Source organism: Ipomoea nil, unplaced genomic scaffold (genome assembly GCF_001879475.1).
Source record: "Ipomoea nil cultivar Tokyo-kokei standard unplaced genomic scaffold, Asagao_1.1 scaffold2662, whole genome shotgun sequence".
NCBI classification, from domain to species: Eukaryota; Viridiplantae; Streptophyta; class Magnoliopsida; order Solanales; family Convolvulaceae; genus Ipomoea; species Ipomoea nil.
This window is the reverse complement of record NW_017619090.1, coordinates 982,636-1,004,959: the sequence shown is the minus strand read 5'-3', so window position 1 is coordinate 1,004,959 and position 22,324 is coordinate 982,636. Positions and strand designations below refer to the sequence as shown.

At 41.6% G+C, this 22,324-nt stretch overlaps 1 protein-coding gene across 1 annotated transcript; it reads right to left on the bottom strand.

The window, feature by feature from the left end:
* Positions 1-3,914: 3,914 nt before the first annotated feature.
* On the bottom strand, positions 3,915-6,565 carry LOC109154930 (protein trichome birefringence-like 33). Its single transcript, XM_019302667.1, has 4 exons — positions 6,366-6,565; positions 6,069-6,170; positions 5,451-5,609; positions 3,915-4,306 (listed from the first exon to the last, which is right to left on the bottom strand). Exons 1-4 carry the CDS (start codon positions 6,416-6,418, stop codon positions 3,988-3,990), a joined length of 633 nt encoding a protein of 210 aa, XP_019158212.1. The 5' UTR covers positions 6,419-6,565; the 3' UTR covers positions 3,915-3,987.
* Between the last annotated feature and the right edge of the window lie 15,759 nt (positions 6,566-22,324).

Sequence of the window (22,324 nt, the reverse complement as noted above, 5' to 3'; positions counted from 1 at the left end):
TAGATGACCCAATTGCACTATCCACCTGACTTAGGGGGCCAATTTGACACTTTTTTCTAGTTTATATACACTTATTTGGTGAAATTCTACATATAAATTTTTATGTAAAAGGTAAAAAATGCTCCTTATCATGAGGTCATAAATACTTAAATTTGTATAATAATAATCAAACTAGTTATGCTAGGTTATATCATGTTCAAATGATTACATTACAAATATTTTTTTTATTTTAATATTACAAGTTCAAATAATTTTACAAGTCTTTTATAAATTTTTTAATTTAGTAAAAAAATATTATTAATTTTAAATTTTGAGATTAATGGTTGAAATTTTATGTTAAACAAAAATAATAAATTTGAAAAAGTGTATATAACTATATATATATATATATATATATATATATATATATATATATATATATATATATAATTGCACTCAGGTGCGAATGCTTCGCCCAAGAGCGAAGTAGGAACGGATTCTGTCCGTCCACGTGTCCAGATCTAATGGATGAGAAACACTGATTTTTTTAAAAAGTTCGGTGGCATTTTCGTAAATAATTAAACATCGAAGTGCAAGTAAAATGTATTATAGGTGCAAGTAAAAATTTACACTGAGTATCAATACTAAGTGCACCTATAGTTATAAGTATTTGCACCTATAGTTCTAAGTAGTTGCACACATAGTTATAAGTAGTTGCACCTAGGTGCATGAATGTTCACGGGTGGTTTTCAGGGGTATTACTACCCGCTGAACTCATATCAATGAATGTTAATAAGGAAAATTTACATGCACTAATAGGTGAAAGTATGTGCACCTATAGTTATAAGTAGTTGCACCTATAGTTATAAACACACCCAGGTGCATGAATGTTTGCGGGAAGTGAATGCTAACAAGGCAAAACTACATGCACTTATAGGTGAAAGTATGTGCACTTGTAAGTGATTTTACTTGCACTTCGATGTTCAATTATTTACGAAAATGTCACCGCATTTTTTTAAGCTATTAGATCTGGACACGTGTCGCGCGCTGATTCTTTCGCATATTCCTTCCTGGGCACTTATTCGCACCTGAGTGCATCCCTATATATATATATATATATATATATATATATATATATATATATATATATATATATATATATATATATATAATAATTAGCATATTGTATTAAAAAGTTGGAGTTGTTAAATTGGATAGAATTTTGATTCTTAACTATGAGTGCTAATAAGTACCTTGTGCTCAAGTAGCACCTCTGTGGCTCCCTAGAGAAAAGATCACAGAATCGAACTCTGTGGTGGTGGATAGGGCTGTTAACGAACCGAACATAAAGACCGGAGGTTGTTCGTGTTCGTTTGTTAAGAATTTTGGAGTGTTCGTGTTCGTTTGTTAAGGTTTTTGAAAATCCTGTTCGTGTTTGTTTGTTAAGCGTTTTCATTAGTGTTCGTTAACGTTCGCGAACACGTAACGTGTTCGTTTACGTTAACGAACATGTTCGTGAGCGTGTTTGTTAATGTTCACGAACGTGTTAGTTAACGTTCACAAACATGTTCGTTAACAAGCACGTTCACGAACATGTTGGTTTACGTTCATAAACATGTTCGTGAACCTTTAATAACCAAACACCTGGACATGTTCATGATCACAATTCGTTCGTGAACAACAAATAATCTACGTTCAAGAAATAATCAACGTTCATGATCACAATATAATCTATGTGTGTGTGTATATATATATATATATATATATATATATATATATATATATATATATATATATATATATATATATATATATATATATATAAACGAACATTAAACGAGTTTGTTCACGAACATTATTAAACGAACACAAACGAGCTTGTTCACGATCTCTTAGCAAACGAGCATACAACTGTTCAAGCTCTGTTCGTTTATTAACCGAGCTCTAAATTTTGTTTGTTAATGGTTCGTTTACCTTAACAAACAAACATAAACTAACACTTATCGAACACGAACACGAGTAGTTTGTCGAAAACTCTGTTCGCTAACACCCCTAGTGGTGGGGTATTGACTCTTTTGGACTGCAGTAGATAAAGAAAGTATAGAACAAATACTACATTCTAATATTGGAATAGTATTCCAAAAAAAAAAAAAAAAAAAAAAACTATGAGGTCAATGAATAAAGCTTTATTCCAAACAAAAAATAATAATTATTTTAAATAAATAAAACAAAACATTCCAGCTTGGGACCTTGGCCCAAACCGACGACAAGCTGGGGACATATCCGGCAAATTATGCTCTGGACACCCGTGTCCATATTGAATTGTGGACACAGGCTCAAAACGACGTCGTTTTTTAAAAAAAACGCGTTATTTAGTTAAAAAAAAAAAAAATTTCGCGCATGTTTTGCCGTTAACGGCGTTATTTTTTATTTTTTTTTTTTGATTATGAATGTACAGTTATGCCGTTATGAATGTACAGTTATGCAATTATGAAATTATGAACACAGAGCTCTAACATTATGAACTTACAATTATGAACATATATAGTGATAAAATTATGACCATGGAGCTTTAAAATTGTGATATAGAGCTTCGAAGATTATGAATGTACAGTTATAGAGTTATGAATCTACAGTTATGGAGTTATGAATCTACAGTTATGAGATTATGAATCTACAGTTATGGAATTATGAATGTACAGTTATTGATCGAATTATGAACAAAGAGCTCTCACATTATGAACTTACAATTATGAACATATAGTGATAAAATTATGAACATAGAGCTCTAAAATTGTGAACATAGAGCTTCGAAAATTATGAATGTACAATTATGGAGTTATGAATGTACAGTTATGAAGTTATGAATGTACAGTTATAGAGTTATGAATGTACAGTTATAGAGTTATGAACGTACAGTTATGGAGTTATGAATGTATAGTTATTAACATATAGTAATAAAATTATGAACATATACTTCTATAACAAAGTGATCTGAAATTAAAAAAAAAAAAAAAAAAAAAAAAAAAAAAAAAAGAGATAACAGTGCCTAACGGCACTGTTACCCGTGTCCAGCAAGCATGCTGGACACAGGTCCAAGGCATAACGATTGGACATATCCGGCATGGGCCATCATTATTGTGTGGATCATAATATTTTTTATACTGTAAAATAATGTAATTCAATACAAAACTAATGTACATTATATTGTATTCAGGGAATGTACATTATTTTTGTACTGAGTGTACATTATATTGTATAATGTAAATACAGTACAAAAATAATGTACATTTAATATATTAAAAATGTACTTTTTGTTATGATTCACATAACATTGTGTGGACAATGGTCCACACAATAATTTGCCCAGCATGGGACCGTACCGACCCTAAATTACCTGAGTCGGTCCCAATCTGTGCTAGTCTAGGTCCGGGATTGGCCTAGACCCAGACTTTGGTCGCCTCTAGACTCTAGTATGTATACACTTGCATGCTATGCTACTAAATTGAAGTATACACTTCCTTGTGTGTTCTGATACCAAATTGAAGTACATGCTCTTTACATGCTATGATGCCAATTTGAAATTGTGTTTAATTTCAATTAAAAGTTTAAATTAATATTGAAATTGCGCACTTATTATTTTCAATCCAACATGAGGGAACACATTATTTGAATAATATTTATGTAGGAATTGGAACTACATAGCACAAAAAATTAAACTATTAACAAATAGAAGTACGTTATTATTATTAATCAAACTAGATACATAAAATTAGTCAAAAGTACTTTTATTGCTACTCACTTTAATTTAAAAATATAGTATATTCACAATAATTTTTTTTAACATAAAACACATTAAATTAAAAATTTATGCCAAAAGTTTCTCTCAATTTATTCTCTTTGTCTTGATAACCAAAATAGTAAAAAGGCAAACCAAAAAAAAATTAGAGAGTGGTAAGATAAATATGTGGTATAATCTATATTGTACAAAAATTTTCTTGATAATTTTCAAGGATAGAAAAGCTTGGCAAACAAAAGCTCGCTCCATGTATCTGGAACTCCGGGCAAACACCAATGGATACAATCAACATTTTTTGATGTCGTATTTCGCCATTGTTTCTGGTACATTGATACGTGAGCATCCTTTCTATAGTTTGATAGCCTTGTGATATTTAGGAATGTTATTTGCACATTCGGTTTGCTGAGCACCTCATCAACGATTCGCATTGTCTTTTTAAATGCTGTTGGTATGTTGTAATTAGGATCTTCTACAGGAATCGTTTCGTTATAACAATTACCTTTGTGATCGCCTCCCCATACAATATTACTATCATGAAAACGAAACATTAGTACATGATCAATCTAAAAAAAAGTGTTTCATAAATTAAGTTGAATGACATTGTGACAAACCTAAATTAGCCTCTTTTATGCTCACGACCATTTTTATATACTTCAGTCAAAAATAGATCAGATTTCTTTAAAGTTTTAATATTTCAACTTTATCGGTTGGGATCAAGGAGTTAATTACCAAAATATATTTGGATTATATTGATTTCACTACTTTGGTTCTTGATTTTCAATTTTGTCAAATAATATCTTTAACTATCAATTTTGTACCTATTTTAGTCATTCAAAATTCTAAAATATGTAAAAGTTTGGATGGAACAATATGTCCAAAGGATTTAAATAAGTACAAATTTGATAGTTAAGCCTACTGTTGGATGAAATTGAAAGTCAAAAATCAAAATGGTAAAATCAATATAGTTGAGGAGCATTTTCCTAATTTACTCGATAAAGAGTAAACACTAGCTAGCTAACTAGTATGTTTGGGAAAAGGGTCAAATAACTTTAAATTTTACACATAAGTGTAATTAAGCCTCTAAATTTTAAAAAGATATATTTAAACACATGAACTTGTCAAATGAGTCAAATAAACTCTATTTACCGTAACCAATAGGTTACTGGTAAACTACCACTGTTGGCCACCGTATACCACCCTAATAGCCAAAATTCAAAAAAAAAAAAAAAAAAAAAAAAAAAAAAAAAAAAAAAACCCACCTCTGGCACTAGAGAAGATGACCGGTTGCCATCTTCCGTGGAGAAGGCGCCAGTCAAGTCGCCTTCTCCACTAGAGAAGGCACCAGTCCGGTCGCTTTCTTTTGTGGGAGAAGGTGACCGACTTTCTTCAATCTTATAGGCGGCCAGCAACCGTTGGAACCTAATGACCGATTATCCCAGGTGAATAACCGACTATTGGCCTAGATTTAGATGCACCAAAATGATAAGTTTAAGTATTTAATTGAACTTTTTAAAAGTTCAAGGACTTAATTGTACTTTCGTGTAAAGTTCAAGAGTCTATTTGACTATTTTTCCTCTATGTTTTTAATATCTAATGTTAGTTTCCAACCAAAAAAAAAAAAAAAAAAAAAAAAAAACTACAATAAAAACTATTCTTTCACGCTTTCACTAACCTTCCATGAGTTATTGAGATGCCATTGAAAAATAACCTTGTTTTAGTTGTATCAATATTCTCCTCTATCCATTTCAACATGCTCTCCAATGCCATTCGATAAGCATCTTCTGGGGGCACATCTATACTACTGTTTACCTTGTCTTCAAATGGTCCTGGCCTGCATTTCAATAAATATTAGGTTATGATCAAATTTAAAATAGTTGATGTTGTTAACAAAATATATATATATATATATATATATATATATATATATATATATATATATGTATGTATGTATTCAAATGACGACAAGTATATTATAGAGGACTGTATAGACAGATGTAGTCGTATGCCATTAGTCTGTATGTTTGTACATGGCCTAATGTAATCGTATGCCATAATGTGTATGTGGTATACATAAGTTTATTAATTAATAGAATCTGAGTTCGAAACCTGATATTTACATGTATGCTAATGTGCTATTGTGTATTAAATTAAGTGCACGATACTAATTTGTCCGTGTAGTCCTCTATATATTACTGTCCTCATGTGAACTCAACCCTATATATATATACAACAATATCAACACTAGCTAATGGCTTAAGAATAAATTATATTATTGAATTTATTAACTTACAATATCTTGACGTATCCAGCTCCAGTAAACCACCAGAAATAAGTGTGTATCACTAAAATATTAACTCCTCTCCAATGTTGTCCATGCACATTCATTGAATCTCTGCGAATAATTCTTTCTTTTAATCTATGACTATCAGGGTCGTCTGAGTTTGATTCAAATAGGAGCGGAGCCCAGTAAAATTCAACTGTTGCATTGTATTCCTTAAATGTACCAAAAAACAAGCATACAATATTGTTATTCTCTCTATTCCTTATTATTATTCCTTTTTTTTTTATATAATATATATTTAAATACCTTGGCTGTAAAAATAATTCTCTGGTCAGCATATGCAACACTAGATTTGGCATTGTCCCCAATGAATTTCTGAAGAAGGCAGATCATGGAAAAGAAGAAACCTCTACTTAATGAATCGCCTACAAACATCATCCTTTTTCCTCTAAGAGTTTCCAGCATCAACGAAGCATTAAAACTGTAAATTTTGTAAAGCCAGAGTTATATATGAACATTTTGGATCAACACATAATAAATAGCGTAACTATCGAATTGAATGATGCATTCCGCCTCAACTAAACGTATAAATTAGTAGTTAGACTGCACATATATATATATATATATATATATATATATATATATATATATGTTCAACATGCCTCTAAGGTGTACGCAGATTACTTTTTGATGAGCTTCATGCAATAGTGGATCATAGTCAACACTTTTTATCGGATGACACAAAAATTGAATTCAATCTCATGACCCCTCTTGTATAATATATAAGGTTATTTGTGATATCAAATTGAATGATGTGTATCAACTAAAAATTTAAACAAATTATTAGGGAAAATTACACTTTTCTTCTTTAAGTTATAGGGTAATTATAGAATTCTTCCTAAGTGTTGGTTGTGCTCACTTTTTTCCCCTAATTAAGTTATCATTGGCATTGCAATTTGCATCATTTTATTAACTTTTCGTACTCACTTTTCGTCCATGAACTATACTAAAGTTGCAAATTTAGTCCCTAGCTAGTTAATATTTTGTTAGTAAAGGGACGAAAAGTGCAAATCAATGATAACTTAAGAACAAAAAGTGAGCATGACCAACCCTTAAAGCACGAATTCTAAAATTATCGTATAACTTAAGGATTAAAAGTGCAATTTTCCATTTATATATCATATATGCTTAACAAATGATAAAATGATAAGTGTTTCGCGAGAGATAAAAGATTTGAATGCCGCCAAGCACTTTGTGCTCAGTTGGCACATTGTATCTCTCTTTCAGGGAAGGTCACAGGTCAAACCTAACGGTGGAATATTGACTCTTTAGACTACAACAAATTATAAAAAAAATTAATAAAAATTAACAGATACTATCTTGTAATAGAGTCGATAGTCCTCAAAAAATATATAAATGTCATACCTAGGTACAAAGCAACCATTAGGCTGCCATTTCCAATACATATAATCCGTGTCAGGCCGGCCTTGTAATAAGCATGCTTGTCCGGATGGGGGTAAATAAGGACACTCAAATTCCTCGTACAATGGGTGAGATTTCTTGTCCCTAATCCACTCCCCGCTAAATATGTCACACCCCATCTCGCTCCTTCCAATTGCAAATGGTAGCACCTTATCCTCATTCTTCTGCTCCAACACAAAAATCACAAAAGAAAAAAAAAATTCAAAAAAAAAAAAAAAAAAATGAGACCAAAATTTGTGTTGAGGAGAGGTCGGTACGAGTCAAGTCTGGCAATTGACTGTTGGGGATTGTTGGGCGAAAGTCGATTTAGAGTAAGGCTCAACAATCTGCCTTTTAAAAATGTAATGACAGTATATAAGGAAATAAAGTTACGCCTTTGCTACTAACTATAATTTTTGGCGTAGTGATAAGCGTTTGTTAGGTTACGAGTTTGAGTCTCACCAAGTGCTTGATCCTAACAATTTGTGTGGAGGGTATTATGGGAAACTCACCCGTGGTGGCAGCCAGGAGTAGGCAAACGATGTTAACGATGAAGTGGAAAAGACGAGGGCATAAAAGGAAACGAACAAAGCCATGACTAGTAGCACAAAGAAGTAAGGGAGAAAGAAATTCTTTTTGAGGAAGAAGAAAGAAGAAGAGGACTCCATCTGTGTCACCATATTTCCCACAACCAAATTTTTTTTTTTTTGTTCTGCTTTTGTTATATTTTGTCCAAAGTTTTATACTATGATTTCAAGATTCTATGTATTCTACAAAAATATATGGATAATATGTTGCATTTAATAAGTGAACGCACTTGAATAAAGTACAATGTATTTGTTTTTTTATAGTTAGGGATCGTTTGGTTGGCATAAATGCACAATGAGGGGTGACATATATACCACTGGTAGTTTTCTTAATGAGTTAAAACCAAATCGGTTTCTACGAGTACAATGATTTTGTCATATTTAGTCTTAAATTTTTAAATTTATCACTTGTGTTTCTGCGAATTTTATATTGTTATAATATGTGGTCCAACTTAACCATCTATGGTCCTTCAACTATTAAGTTTTAACCAACAGTGGTCCTTTTGGGAGGACCATAGAAAGTTAAGGGACCATGGGTGGTTACTTGGATCACGAATGGTAACAATTTGAAATTCGAAGGATCATCTGTGATCAATTTGAAAATTTAGGACTAAGCGTGACAAAATCTAGAAGGCCCCATATGGCTTTAACTCTTTTCTTAAATTTGCATTAAGTTAATATTCAATATAGTCCTCGACTATAGTGATTTTACTCAATTCTAAATGACTTTTTGTACCCAATTTAGTCCCTGACGTTGATGATTTTATACAATTTAGTCTTTTTAAAAAAATTTGTTAGTTAACGGTTAGAAATAGGGTCCTAATGGTAATTTTTCATCCTTCATCATATTTGAGACGATTCTTTCTTATTCTCCTTATTAAGATCTACGCAGAAATGGAAATGATTCCTCTTCTTCCCCTTATTTATTTATGGAATAAGGTTCAAATTGGCCACTGAACGTAATCTGAAAATGCAATTAGACCACTGAACAAAAAAAAAAAAAAAAAAAAAAAAAAAAAAAAAAAAAAGTGTAATTGGACCACTGAGTACTCCAAATGTATACAATTTCACTTGATAGTAGGTTATCTGCTTACGTGGCAGCTGAATTGACATTTTTATTAATTTTTAATTTTTTTTTTTTAAAAAAAAACAAAAATTTAAAAGGACGGGGTGGCCGCCGGTCACCCCGTCATTTTTATTTTATTTTATTTTTTATTTAATTTTTGTTCAATTTTTTTTTAAATTATTAAAAATAACAAATCAACTGTCACGTAAGTGGTAACCTGCTATCCGGTGAAATTGCATACATTTAAAGTGTTCAGTGATCTAATTGCATGTTTGGAGTGTTCAGTGGTCTAATTGCACTTTTTTTTCGTTCATTGGCTAATTGCATTTTCTGTTTACATTTAGTAGCCAATTTGAACATTATTCCATTATTTATTTATTTAGAGTTGAAGTTGATTTGGATGAAGATCTACATTTGTGTGTGGGGCTTAATAAGGGGAAGAAGAAGGAATAATGCAAAATGGGATGAAGGATGAGAAATTATCATTATGGTCCTATTTCTAATAGTTAACTAACCAAATTTCAATCGTTATGCTGTGCATCCGTATGCACCATGCATGGTGCATACGGATGCCAAAACGACGTCGTTTTATTAAAAAACGCGCGTCTCCCCTTTAAAAAAAAAAAAAAATTCAGGTTCGATTCTCAGCAACAACATTATATTGTTCATTGATTATGGAATTATAGTTCATTGATTATGGAATTATAGTTCATCGATTATGGAATTATAGTTCATCGATTATGGAATTGTAGTTCATCGATTCTGAAATTTTAGTTTATAGATTATGGAATTTTAGTTCATTCATTCTGGAATTTTTAGTTCATAGATTAGATTATGGAATTATAGTTCATCGATTATGGAATTATAGTTCATCGATTATGGAATTATAGTTCATCGATTATGGAATTTTAGTTCATATGTTGTTGCTGGGAATCGAACCTGGTTTTTTTTTTTTTAAGAAGAGACGCGCGTTTTATTAAGACGACGTCGTTTTTGCATCCGTATGCACCATGCATGGTGCATACGAATGCACAGCATAATTTGCCACCGAATTTTTAACAAAGGACTAAATTGTGTAAAACCATCAAAGTCGATGACTAAACTGGACACAAAAAAGTCATTAAGAACTAACTTGAGTAAAATCACTATAGTTGAAAACTATATTGGGTATTAACTCATTTTGCATTTGATTTTATCAAAAACATAATGGTGTATTCACGTACTATCTGAAAAAATTAAAAATTTGAAAAAGAAATAAATAGAAAAGGAATAAGGTTCAAATTGGCCACTGAACGTAACCTGAAAATGCAATTAGGCCACTGAACGAAAACAAAGTGCAATTAGGCCACTGAACACTCCAAAAATGTGCAATTTCACCTGATAGCAGGTTACTTTCAATTTTAGCAGGTTATCTGCTTACGTGGCAGCTGAGTTGGCATTTTTAATAAATTTTAAATCATTTTTAATAAATTTTAATAATAAATTTTTATTTAAAAAAATAAAAACGACTTTATTTTATTTTTTATTTAATTTTTTTTCAATTTTTTATAAAATTTATTATTAAATTAATTATTAAAAATTATTAAAAATGCCAACTCAGCTGCCACGTAAGCAGGTAACCTGCTAAAATTGATGGTAACCTGCTATCCGGTGAAATTGCATACGTTTGGAGAGTTCAGTGGCCTAATTGCACGTTTTTGGAGTGTTCAGTGGCCTAATTGCACTTTTTGTTCGTTCAGTGGCCTAATTGCATTTTTAAGTTACGTTCAGTGGCCAATTTGAACCTTATTCCAATAGAAAAACATGCTTATTTGTGTATTTTTTTAAATTTGAAAAATAAAGAACTGGAAATGAAATTTTTGGAATTGAAAATGAAGAACTGAAAATGAAATGTGAAATATGTTTGTATTTAATGAGTTATGTGTGCATTAAATGTCTGAAACAAAAATTATAAATCTCTAGACATATAAATTTATATTTTTTTTTTGGGTTTGCTATAAATAGACAATTCCTCCGCATTCTAAGATATCATATCCCATTAGACGATAGCAAAGCATCCTTAGAGAGAGATAGAGAGTTATATTTACAACTTCTATTATAATATTCTTTTGTTAATACAAAAAGTTCTTTCTTTAAAATTGTCTTATTGTGTGTATGATTTACTTTAAATCTTACACTAGAAATATTTTCAATATTTACAGCTCAAATTGCTATTGTAATTAGGTGTTCTGTACTACTGTAATATCTTATATAGAAATTTGGTAAAATTTATAACAAATAAATTGAAAATATTGATTATTTAATATTATTCATTTTTTAAATATTTTTGTTCTATGAACTTAACAGGGGAATTGTATTTAGACCTGGCAATTATGGACACGACTCGTTAACACGACACGAAACCGGACACGAAAATAACGGGTTAGTGTTCAGCCTTAACATGTCCCGGGTTGTTAACAGGTTGATCCGTTAAGGACCCGTTATGTTTTGTGTCTTAACGGGTCAACCCGGTAAACCTATTAAGAACCCGTTTAACCCATTAATATTATCGTGTTAACCCGTTAACACGAACCCGTTTACCAAACCTGTTTATAACCCGCTAAGAACCATTATCATGAATGATATTACAAATGATATTATGAACATGACTAAGGATGAATTTCCTACATTAGGCCAAAATCCTACACCATTCAACAATTTAAAATTTGAATTTTTATTGTGTTCAGTTTGATTCTAAAAACTAGTATGGACTCCTTTAGTTATGACTTTTGAATGTTATTTATCATTTTATGAATGTTATGGATTGAATATTTTTTAGTTTGTTTGGTGGATTGAACCGTAGGTTTTATTTATTTTTTTTTTATAGAACTTAATTTTAAATTTTAGTTTTTTAAAATATATGAATAGAAATAGCGGGTTTAAACGAGTTTCGTGTCATATCGTGTCGACACGACTTGAAACCTGTTAACAAAACGTGTCTATAGTGTCAACCCTTTAATAAATCGTGTTCGTGTTTGTGTTAAAAATTTGAACTCGTTAACCATAACGTGTCGTGTCCGTGTTTAGTCTTATCGTGTTCGTGTCTTTATCGTGTCGACCTGTTAACGGACCTGTATACACGAATTGCCAGGTCTTTGTACTCCATTTTAATTCATTCTTAATGCCTTTCCTTTTGAATTTAATATTGATTGTCTTTATTTACATTTCGTGAATCAAACGCCTCGATACAAAATTATTACTAAATATAGAAAAAATATTCCACAGAGAATTTTTGCAAACAAACAACACTTAAGTAGGCGTTAATTTGGTACTTTCTCATAAATTAAATTTCTTGAAAAATATTTTTAAGGAATATATTTTATGGTAATAACTCCGGTGGGAAAATTAATAACATGTTTGGTACTGTTACCTGGAAATGATACTGCTAATTCTACGTAAGCAATAGCTAAATAAACCCGAGACCAATTAAAGCAAGTAAATATCTTTATTGATCACGGTGAAGGCCCTAAGTACAATCTACTTGGTTGCTCTGAGTGCCGACTGACTGCGGTCGGGATTCTCTAACAACAACCTATCGATCGTCCAAAAGTCCCTCACACTGTAGCTACTGTGGGTATTTATAGCCGTTGCGCCGGGGACATAAATCCGGTCGTTCGGCATGCTCTCCACGTAGCCACCACGTGTCATCCTCCCGGGTGCCCTGTCTGTCGTCGCAAGGAACCGCCACGTGTCCTTTGCCAGCTCTCACGCCAAAGGGCTACCGCTCGGTGGTCGATACTATCGGTCGGGCAACTCCCGGTCAGATCCCGACCGGGTTCCTCACAAGAAGCCCGACTTGTTACCTGCAAAGACAAGAAGAAAAAAACAAAGGCATACCAGCCGGGGTAAAATAATGCCGGTCGGGATATTCCATACCAAGAGCCCCCCAGCCCGGGCCTTTTTTACCGTCCGGGAAAAAACGGGACGGGATGAAGAAGCCCAACCGTCAGCCACCGAACCGATCGGCCAGCTGTCATTCCTCCCCTCGCCACGTGTCGGCCACTGCCGGCCTCTGCGACTGCAACGGTCGCATCGGAATCAGCGCGGGTCGTGTCATGCAAGTGGACTCGTTTCCCGCCTAAATGCTCCCCTATAAATAGGCCCTTGAGGCCTTCATTTGAACTTTCCTCAATCCATTGAAGCGATCGGTACCCTCAGAGAGTCCCGAGCAGCAGTTCAGTGAAGCAGTCGAGCAAACCAAGCTTCAAGCTTTTCCCAAGTGTCTTCAACCGGTAAGCCCTCTAATCTCGAGCTTTTTCCAGCGCTTTATTTTTAGCTTCGCATAGGAGTAGGGTAGAACTAACTCTGATCTAACTTCCCGAACCCTGTACTAACCCCGACCGACCTTTAGGTAGAGAAACATGTCGGATTCGGATAGCCAGAACGTCTCCGTCGCAGACTACGACAACACGATCGAACAGAGCAGCGAGGAGGTGGACATCATGTCCTACTCTCCGGAGGTCGAGCAACGATCACAACAGATCCCCGACCGAGCCCCCGAGCCAGCAGTGTCGCCAAGCTCATCGGGGAGATCGGGATCGAGCTCCAGCGGGTCGGGGAGCGACGACACGTCCACGAGCGGACGAAATTCCCCGGCTGAAGATGCCAGGGGAACGCCTACGAGGGTAATAGGGGATTACCCTCAAACCGAGCCCCAAGAGGGCAATCGGGCAGGCGAAGCAGAAGCGGTCGAGGAAGACCCGGCCGGGCCGGCGGCGCCAAACGGGGACGGGTTTGAGTTCCTCAACAGCGAAAGCGTCGAGGGCCAAAAGAGTTTGCTAACAAAAGGAGAAGCAAGCAGAATTGCTGCAACTCTTGCCGGTCGGGTCGAGTTCGACACCAGCAGGCAGCTCGGGAACGTCATCGAGCGACACCGGGGAAAGTGGCTCGGGATGCACTACGACTCCCTCATGGCCCCGATCACTTTCCCTTTCTCGAGCCTCCTCACCGCATTCCTGGGCTACTACCAGGTTATGCCCGGACAGATCTGCCCGAACGCGCACCGGATAATCGCGTGCTTTCCCCAGATCTGCGGTCGGCACAACTTAGCCTGCACCATGGAGCTGTTCAACTTCGTTTACCAGGTGAAGGTGTTGGCAGCCGCGTACGGGGGTGGATTCCTGATGACCCAATCCCGAGCAGACAAGTGCTCGATTGAGGGGCTGCCCGGGAACAACCGGGGGTGGAGAAATCGGATCTTTTCAGTGAAATATGATCCATGGATCCTCCCGGTCGAGAGGGTCTGGAGTCAGCGTTTCTGAAAACAAGTTATCCCAACCGAGACTCAGGCCCTTATAGACGCCGTCACCAAAATCTCGGGCGAGATTTACGAATACCAAATCTTTAAGACGCCCGAGTCCCTCGAAGCGGCCAACTTGCCCGAACCCGTATACGATATGCCCGAGAAGTACAAGCCCGAACCCCGGGGCGTTACGATCGCAAGGATGCCCGCCCGGGGAAAACGAAAGGGCAAAGGTTCAACATTAGCCTTCTTTTCCGACCTTAATAGCCCGACCGGGCCTTTAACTCGATCTAACCCTTTCTTTTATTTGCAGAGATGGCCGGTTTTGGAGATGAAGACATCCCGCTACGCCCGGTGGCCAAGATTTCACTTGGCAAGAAGAAAGCCCAGGCCAAACCGGCCGGGGAAAAGGAGATCCCGGTCGCCCGACCGATAAGGGCATCGACTGTCACCACGGCTGAAGGCTACGTGGTGGACGCTTCGGAGGTCCTGGTCGCCCGAGTGGCGGTCGGGAAGGGCAAGGAGAAGACGACGGAGAAGAACGTCTCCGAGACCGGGGCCCTGAAACGGCGCCGTGAGCAGCACAGCCCGACGCCCTCAGGCGGGGGCAGCAAAGGTGGATCTTCGATCCTCGCCCGGATCGGGAACGCCGGGTCAGCCAAGGAGGACATTTCTAAGCTGACCCCGAGCCAGGTAGCCGAGAAGATCGGTCACGACCTGGCTGAGGTAAACATATTTCCTTCTTTCAAGTTTTCTCTAAAGTAACTCCACTCGGCTAACTTGATCGTTTTGTGCACTGCAGATCTCCCGAGCGGCCTAATTTCTTCAGCAGCGGGCCTTACAGGCCAACGAAGCCGAGGCCTTGAAGAAAGTCGTCAACCGGCGACTACAGGAGATCCGGGAACTGGAGGCCGAGCTCGAAAGGGTTAAAGCCGAGCGGGATCTCTCGGAGCAGGTCGCCCAGCAGGCGATCGGGGAACCGGCCGAGCTAAGGCTCGTCAAAACGACCCGGATAAACTCGCCCGACATCTCTTCCGGGACAACGAGTCGGGCACTCATTTTCTTCAATCCGTTCGGGGCACGGAGATCGGAGAAAAGCTCGTATGGACGTTTGGCCGGTGGGCGTACAAAGCCGGCCAACGGAAGATGCGCGACCAGACGCGGAAGATCATGGAACAAGCCCTCGACGGAGATGATCTTCAACTGGTTTTGACTACGCTTCCCGACGAGATACCCGACCCGGGGCCTGCACCATTCGAGCCGAAAGAACAACCCAAAGCGAGCGAAGTCGTGGCTACCCCGAGCGGAGCGGATTTGTCGAAGAAGAGTGGTGCCGAGGCGAAGAAATAGAATAGGTTTAAGTTTTACTTCTTTTTGTAAGTGACGCTGGTCGGGAGCCCGGTCCCGATTTTGTACCGGGGACTCTTTTCATTCAATAAAACTCGTTTTTTTGTATATCTTGTGTCGCTCGTCTCTCTTTTCCGCACTTTTATTTTAATTATGCACGTGCCGACCTTAAATGCTCGACCTTATGGCCTTTTGGCCCGGTCATGCACTACTCGACTCGTTCGACAGCCAACCTTACGGCCTTATGGCCCGGTCGTGCGTCCATACCTTCGACGTCAAACTGACCAACCCGATCGGGTTTACCCGATCTTCAGGCCTTGTCGAAATTTTGAAAATGAGTAAGCCTCTACGGTCGGGTTTCTCCCGAGCGACGGGCCTGCAGATACTTCCTTCATCCCAGCCCCCACACTATTGTACCTTCGAGGCACGAGTGGGTGCGATAGTGGAAAGAAGTTGGACGGATCGGGGAATTGCTGAGAGCTCCTAGCTTTCCCGATCAATGGCGTGACCCAAATGTCCTCCGAAGAGGAGCGCGTATGACCGGTCGATAGACTCGCTCGGTCGATGTATGTTTACGATGAATTAAACTGCGCGCAGTGAAGGTAAAGAGGATAACCGACCGGGCCGCCGTATGCAAACGGTCGAGCAATCACCGATCGTATATACATTAAACCTTCCCGCTCGCAGGCGGTTAAACAAATATTTACAATGATAAATTTAATTACAAATGACGACCGGGACTAACTCGTAGGTCGAGCCCCCACTTCGTCCAAAGGTTACAAAAAATAGGCTAATGCCTAAACATAATGAGGTGCTCGGAATTCCAAGTCTCCTCGATTACCCGACCGGTTGTCGTCTCCAGTCGGTACGTCCCCGGCCGTATGATAGCGCTGATGATGTACGGCCCTTCCCAATTTTGAGCTAGCTTTCCACCTTCCAAAGGTTGACTGGCCTCCCTTCGTCGTAGAACGTAATCTCCCACCTGGAAATAACGAGGGTTGACCCGGACGTCCTTTGAACTCTTGACTCGCTTCTGATACTCGGTCATACGCCGAGCGGCTAACTCTCTTTTTTCCTCGACCCCATCGAGATCCATGACCATCGCGTGTTCGTTCTCCTCCGCATTGTAGGTTCTTTCTCGCTCGGTCGGGATCCAAGCCTCGATCTGGAGTCGGGCTTCTGCTCCATAAACCAGGGCGAAAGGGGTCTCCAAAGTAGCTTCCCTCGAGGTCGTCCGATAAGTCCACAACACATATGGCAACTCATCGGCCCAACTACGACCAGCCGAGTGTAGCTTCTTTTTTAGACCTTCCAAAATCGTCTGGTTAGCATTTTCCACTTGCCCATTTCCTTGCGGGTAAGCCACCGACGACCGGACGTGGGTCGTCCCGATCGTGGCCAAGAAGTTTTGGAAATACTGGCTTACGAATTGGCGGCCGTTGTCGCTGATGAGATGTACGGGCACACCAAAGCGGGAAATCACATTGCGCCAAAGGAAACGAGCACATTGCTGAGAAGTGATCGTGGCTAAGGGCTCGGCTTCTATCCACTTGGAGAAGTAATCGATGGCGACAATCACGAACTTTCTCCGACCGGAGAGCTGAGGGAAAGGGCCCAGGATATCTACCCCCCACCTAGCAAAGGGAATTGCAGTCGTGACCGGCTGATAGAAGGTTGCCGGTCGTCCAGGCATCCGGGCAAACAGTTGGCACGTCTCACAGTCCCGAGCTAACTTTTCACAGTCTAGCTGGAGGGACGGCCAATAGTACCCGATCAACATGATACGACGGGCTAATGATCGGCCTCCTTGATGTGAAGAACATATCCCCGAATGCAATTCCTTCATGACCAGATCGGCCTCAAATGCGGTCAAGCAACGCATAAGAGGGCCTCCGTACGATCGCCTGTAGAGACGACCGTCCAAGACTTGGAACCTCGGGGCTCTAAGCTTGGCCTTCCGAGCACGCTGGGGGTCGTCCGGAAGTCGACCGTGCTCGAGGAACTCCTTCAGATCGGTGATCCAATTGTCTTCTACCGGCTGGATTGGGTTGACCGGTAGGCGATGGATGCTATGTCTCGGGATCACCAAAATCCGAGCTATCTTTGACATATGTTCCGGGGTGTCTTGAGCCAACTTAGACAAGATGTCCGTGTCAGCATTATCCAATCGGGGTATGTGTCGGATGGTATACCCCCGGAATTGAGCAAGCTTCTCCATGGCTAGGTCTCGGTATAGTTGTAGACGTTCTCCATTGACTTCATAGTCTCCGAGAACCTGCCCGACCACGAGCGCGGAATCTGTTTGAGCTCGAATGTATTCAGCCCCCAAGTCCCGAGCGCATTATAAGCCATTAACAAAGGCCTCGTACTCGGCTTCATTGTTGGTCGGATGGAACTGATACATGAGGGCGAAATAAACTTTGAATCCTTCCGGGCTCGTGACCACCACTCCTCCACCTGCCCTTTTCTTGCTACTCGACCCGTCAGTAGCCAACGACCACCACTCAGCCTCGGGGTCCGCGACCTCAGTGGGTCGGGTATCCCGGGCGGTGCACTCGACCAAGAAATCAGCCAAAGCTTGACCTTTGATGGCTGGTCTCGGTCGGTATTCGATCGCGTACTGGGTCAACATTAACGCCCACTTGACTAGGCGACCGGATGAGGAAGCAGTTCGGAGGACTGGCCCGATCGGTTGATCGGTCAACACGCGAATTGCTCGACCTTGGAAGTAGGGAGCCAACTTCTTCGCGGCAACGTATAAGGCGTAGACGACATTCTCTAACCGGGAGTACCGGAGCTCGGGACCATGTAGCGCGTGGCTTACATAGTACACCGGTCGCTGGACCCCTTCCGGATCGGTTCGGCACAATACTGCGCTTACTGCACGATCAGAGACGGTGAGGTACACGTCTAGCTCTTCTCCGAGCTCGGGCTTTGAGAGCACGATTGGTGACATGAGATACTCCTTCAACTCTTCAAAAGCCGCTCGGCACTCTTCGTCCCAGACGAATCCATTTACTTTTCGCAATACCTTAAAAAAAGGTAGAGCGCGTTCGGCCAACTTAGAGAGGAACCGGCTGAGGGCTGCCAACCGACCGGTCAATTGCTGGACTTCCTGAACGGTAGAAGGTGGTTGCATGTCCAGAATCGCTTTTACCTTGGCCGGGTTGGGCTCAATTCCTCTCTTGGTCATCATATAGCCGAGGAACTTGCCGGTCTGAACCGCAAATGTGCACTTGGTCGGGTTCAGCCGCAACTGGTACTTCCTCATGATCTGGAAGCACTCCCGAAGGTCCCGAGTGTGGTCGGATCGGTCCCGACTCTTGACCAGCATATCATCAATGTAAGCTTCCATCGTTCGGCCCAGCAGATCGGCAAAGAGCATATTGACCATTCTCTGGTAGGTCGCTCCCGCATTTCGGAGACCGAACGGCATCACTCGGTAGCAATACAGCCCGTCCGGGGTCACGAAGGCTGTCTTGCTCTCATCTTCATGGTGCATCATGATTTGATGATAACCCTTGAATGCATCCATGAAACTCATTAACTCAGCCCCGGCCGTCTCGTCGACCATCTGGTGTATACTCGGTAGAGGATACGGGTCGAGCGGACAGGCCTTATTGAGGTCGGTAAAGTCAATGCACATCCTCCAAGTTGGGGGCTTAGGAACAAGGACAATGTTGGCCACCCACTCGGGATAGATCACCGGTCGGATGTGCTCGATCGCCGCCATCTTCTTGACTTCTTCTCTAACAAACTCGCGGCGATCGGAAGAAAGGTGCCGGGTTTTTTGCACGACCGGCTTTGCTGCGGGATCGACGACTAGCTTGTGACAAATTACCGATCGATCGATCCCGGACATGTCTTCAGGCCCCCATGCAAAGATATCGGCATACTCCCGGAGTGTGGCCAAGATTTCCGCTCGGAGCTTGGGGGTGAGGGCCCGGCCAATCTTAATCTTCCTATCCGGTCGGTCCTCGGATAGGGGAACTTCTTCTATCTCTTCGGAAGGCTCAGGCTGCTCCTTCCGATCCTTAGCCTCCTCCTTGGCTATGGTATTCACCCGGGAAAACTGACCGGAGTCACGTCTATTGACCGCTCGGGTGTAACACTTCCGGGCGGATTGGACGTCGCTGCGGACTACGCCGACCCCATTAGGGGTGGGGAATTTCATGCACAAGTGGGGCATAGAAATTATCCCACCGATCTTCATAATGGCGGGTCGGCCCAAGATAATGTTGTGGACGCAATGGAGGTTGACTACAACAAACTCTAGCTCCGTCTTGATCGACTTCGGGGATGTGCCGATCTCAACCGGGAGCGTTATTTTTCTCTCGGGGTACACAAGAGCCCCGGTAAAACCCGACAGTGGTACACCGACCGGAGTCAGCTCCTTCCTGTCAAGTCCAAGTTTCTCGAATACGTCCAAATAAAGGACGTTTACACTGCTGCCAGTGTCCACCATAACCCTCTGGACATCCGTCCCTTTCACATCAATCGTGACCACGAGCGCCTCCATGCCATGGTCACCGCTGTTGGGCTGATCTTCGAGGGTGAAGGTTATGGGCTCCATCTTTTGCCTATTCCCGGTCTCCCGGGAATCCACTATGGCGACCGGGCAATTACTCCTCGGTCAGGAAGCGTCTTCCAATCCACCAAAAATGACGTGGATGGTTGGCTTCCCTGCTGGTCGGCTACTAGACGGAGGGTCAGGGTCCCGTCGGTCATCGCGACGATCATCTCTTTGATCGTCTCTTCGGTCCTGACCTAACCGATCGAAGCGTCCCTCACGATCAGAGCGATCGGAACGGTGATGGGAACGCCGGTGATCTCTCCGATCGGTGTTCCTCTTGGGGTCTTCTCTCCTCCCCACACACTTGTCCAACTTCCCAAGATTGAGCAAATCCTCCAACAGTTGGCGCAAGTGGGTACACTCTTCAGTGTCATGTCCGGCACATCGGTGGTAAGCGCAATGCTTACTCTTGTCGGGGCCGTCTCGATCGGGATGGGGGAGTTTGATGAGATTGCAGGACTGGGCGTACTGCATGGCCTCCGCTGCGGATCGGTTCAGGGCCGCAAACTCACCAGGCCTGGTGCGGGATCGGGGATGGTCATCACCCGATCGGTGTTCCGCCCGGCCGGCCGGTTTACGGGACGAAGACCCGACCTCCTGCGAGCGCTTTACGGCATTCGCTTCACCGGCGTTGGCATAATCTGTGACCCTTCGAAGGGCCTCCTCATACGTGGCCGGGGGGTGTAGAATGAAGTCCTGGTACAGATAACCCGCCCGGAGAGAGATGTGAAGCATATGGGTGTCGGTCGCATCATCCATGGGCTCGACCTCCCCGACCGCCGCCTTCCATTTGACGAGGAAGTCGGTCAAGCTCTCCCCTTCAAGCTGCTTGGCCTTCTCCAGATACATATAGGGCTTCCTTACCACCTTGGAAGTGACGAACTTCCTCACAAACTTGATCGCCAAGGTGTCAAACTTGTCGATCGAACCCGGCTGCAAGGTCCGAAACCATTCCGCCGCTCGGCCGGTAAGCGTGGAATAAAATGCCCTACACATTACGGCGTCTGACACGCCCTTCAGCATCATATTGCTGTAGAAGTCATTAACATGGACCTCAGGATCCGTCCGGCCATCATAACTTTTCTCTCCAAAGACCTTTAAATCAAGCGGGTAAGGCTGAGCTATCACCGCCGCTGTAAAAGGCGTCTGGTGCAAGGTCGATTGGTCGACCGGAGGTGTTGCAGGGTGCGCGTTCCTGAATTGCGCAAACTCCGCCTGGAGGTTGTAGAGCAATCCTCGGGTCTCGTTGAGCTCGGCGGCTTGGGCAGCTTGAGCTGCGTCCCGAGCGCGTCGTCGTCGATGAGATCTCGACCCGCTATGCTCGGATGAAGCCTCCTGGCTGGCCTCCTGCATCTGTACGTCTTCTTGCTGGCGGTTCGGGTCTTGGGGCCCCAAACGCTGCCGCATCTCCGGTCGAAGACGATCAAAAGCTGCCGCTCGGGCAACTTCTTCGGGGTCCTCCGCTTGGGCGGGAACCTCGGCCGCTTGCTGGGCCTGCCATGGTGCCTCCATCGCATTAGCACCCCCCGACCCCAACCGCGAACGAGCCGAGCGTCGAGCCCGGGAAGCGGACTGATGCTGCGGCTCTACCTGTGCGGTCGGGTAAACTGGAGGGGCGGCGGCTGGAGCCGTGTACGCAGGCGTATATGGTGGATATCCAACCGGGGGAGTGTAGTACATCGGTTGGCCAGGCCAATACCCGTACGGCGGAGGTGGGACCTGGTATGGATATTGGCCGGGCTACATCATCGGCTGTTGTGGATATGGCTGACCGGGTGTTGGGTATCCCGGTTGAATGTAGTTCACCGGCTGTTGGGCAGCCGGGTATGTGTTGGATGGATGTGGTGGTGAGAGATTAAGATTCAAGTCCACCGTCTGACCTTGTTGTTGGGTGGCGTGGTGATCGGATGAGCTCGCTGCATCCACCTGGTCGTCAGCGAAATTGTTGTA

Coding starts and splice junctions, on each gene's coding strand:
- LOC109154930 (XM_019302667.1), bottom strand. CDS start 6,418: ATGCCAAATCTAGTGTTGCATATGCTGACCAGAGAATTATTTTTACAG. Junction 6,171..6,365: donor GAATTATTTTTACAGCCAAG/GTATTTAAATAT, acceptor AATTATTCGCAG/AGATTCAATGAATGTGCATG. Junction 5,610..6,068: donor GCTGGATACGTCAAGATATT/GTAAGTTAATAA, acceptor ATTGAAATGCAG/GCCAGGACCATTTGAAGACA.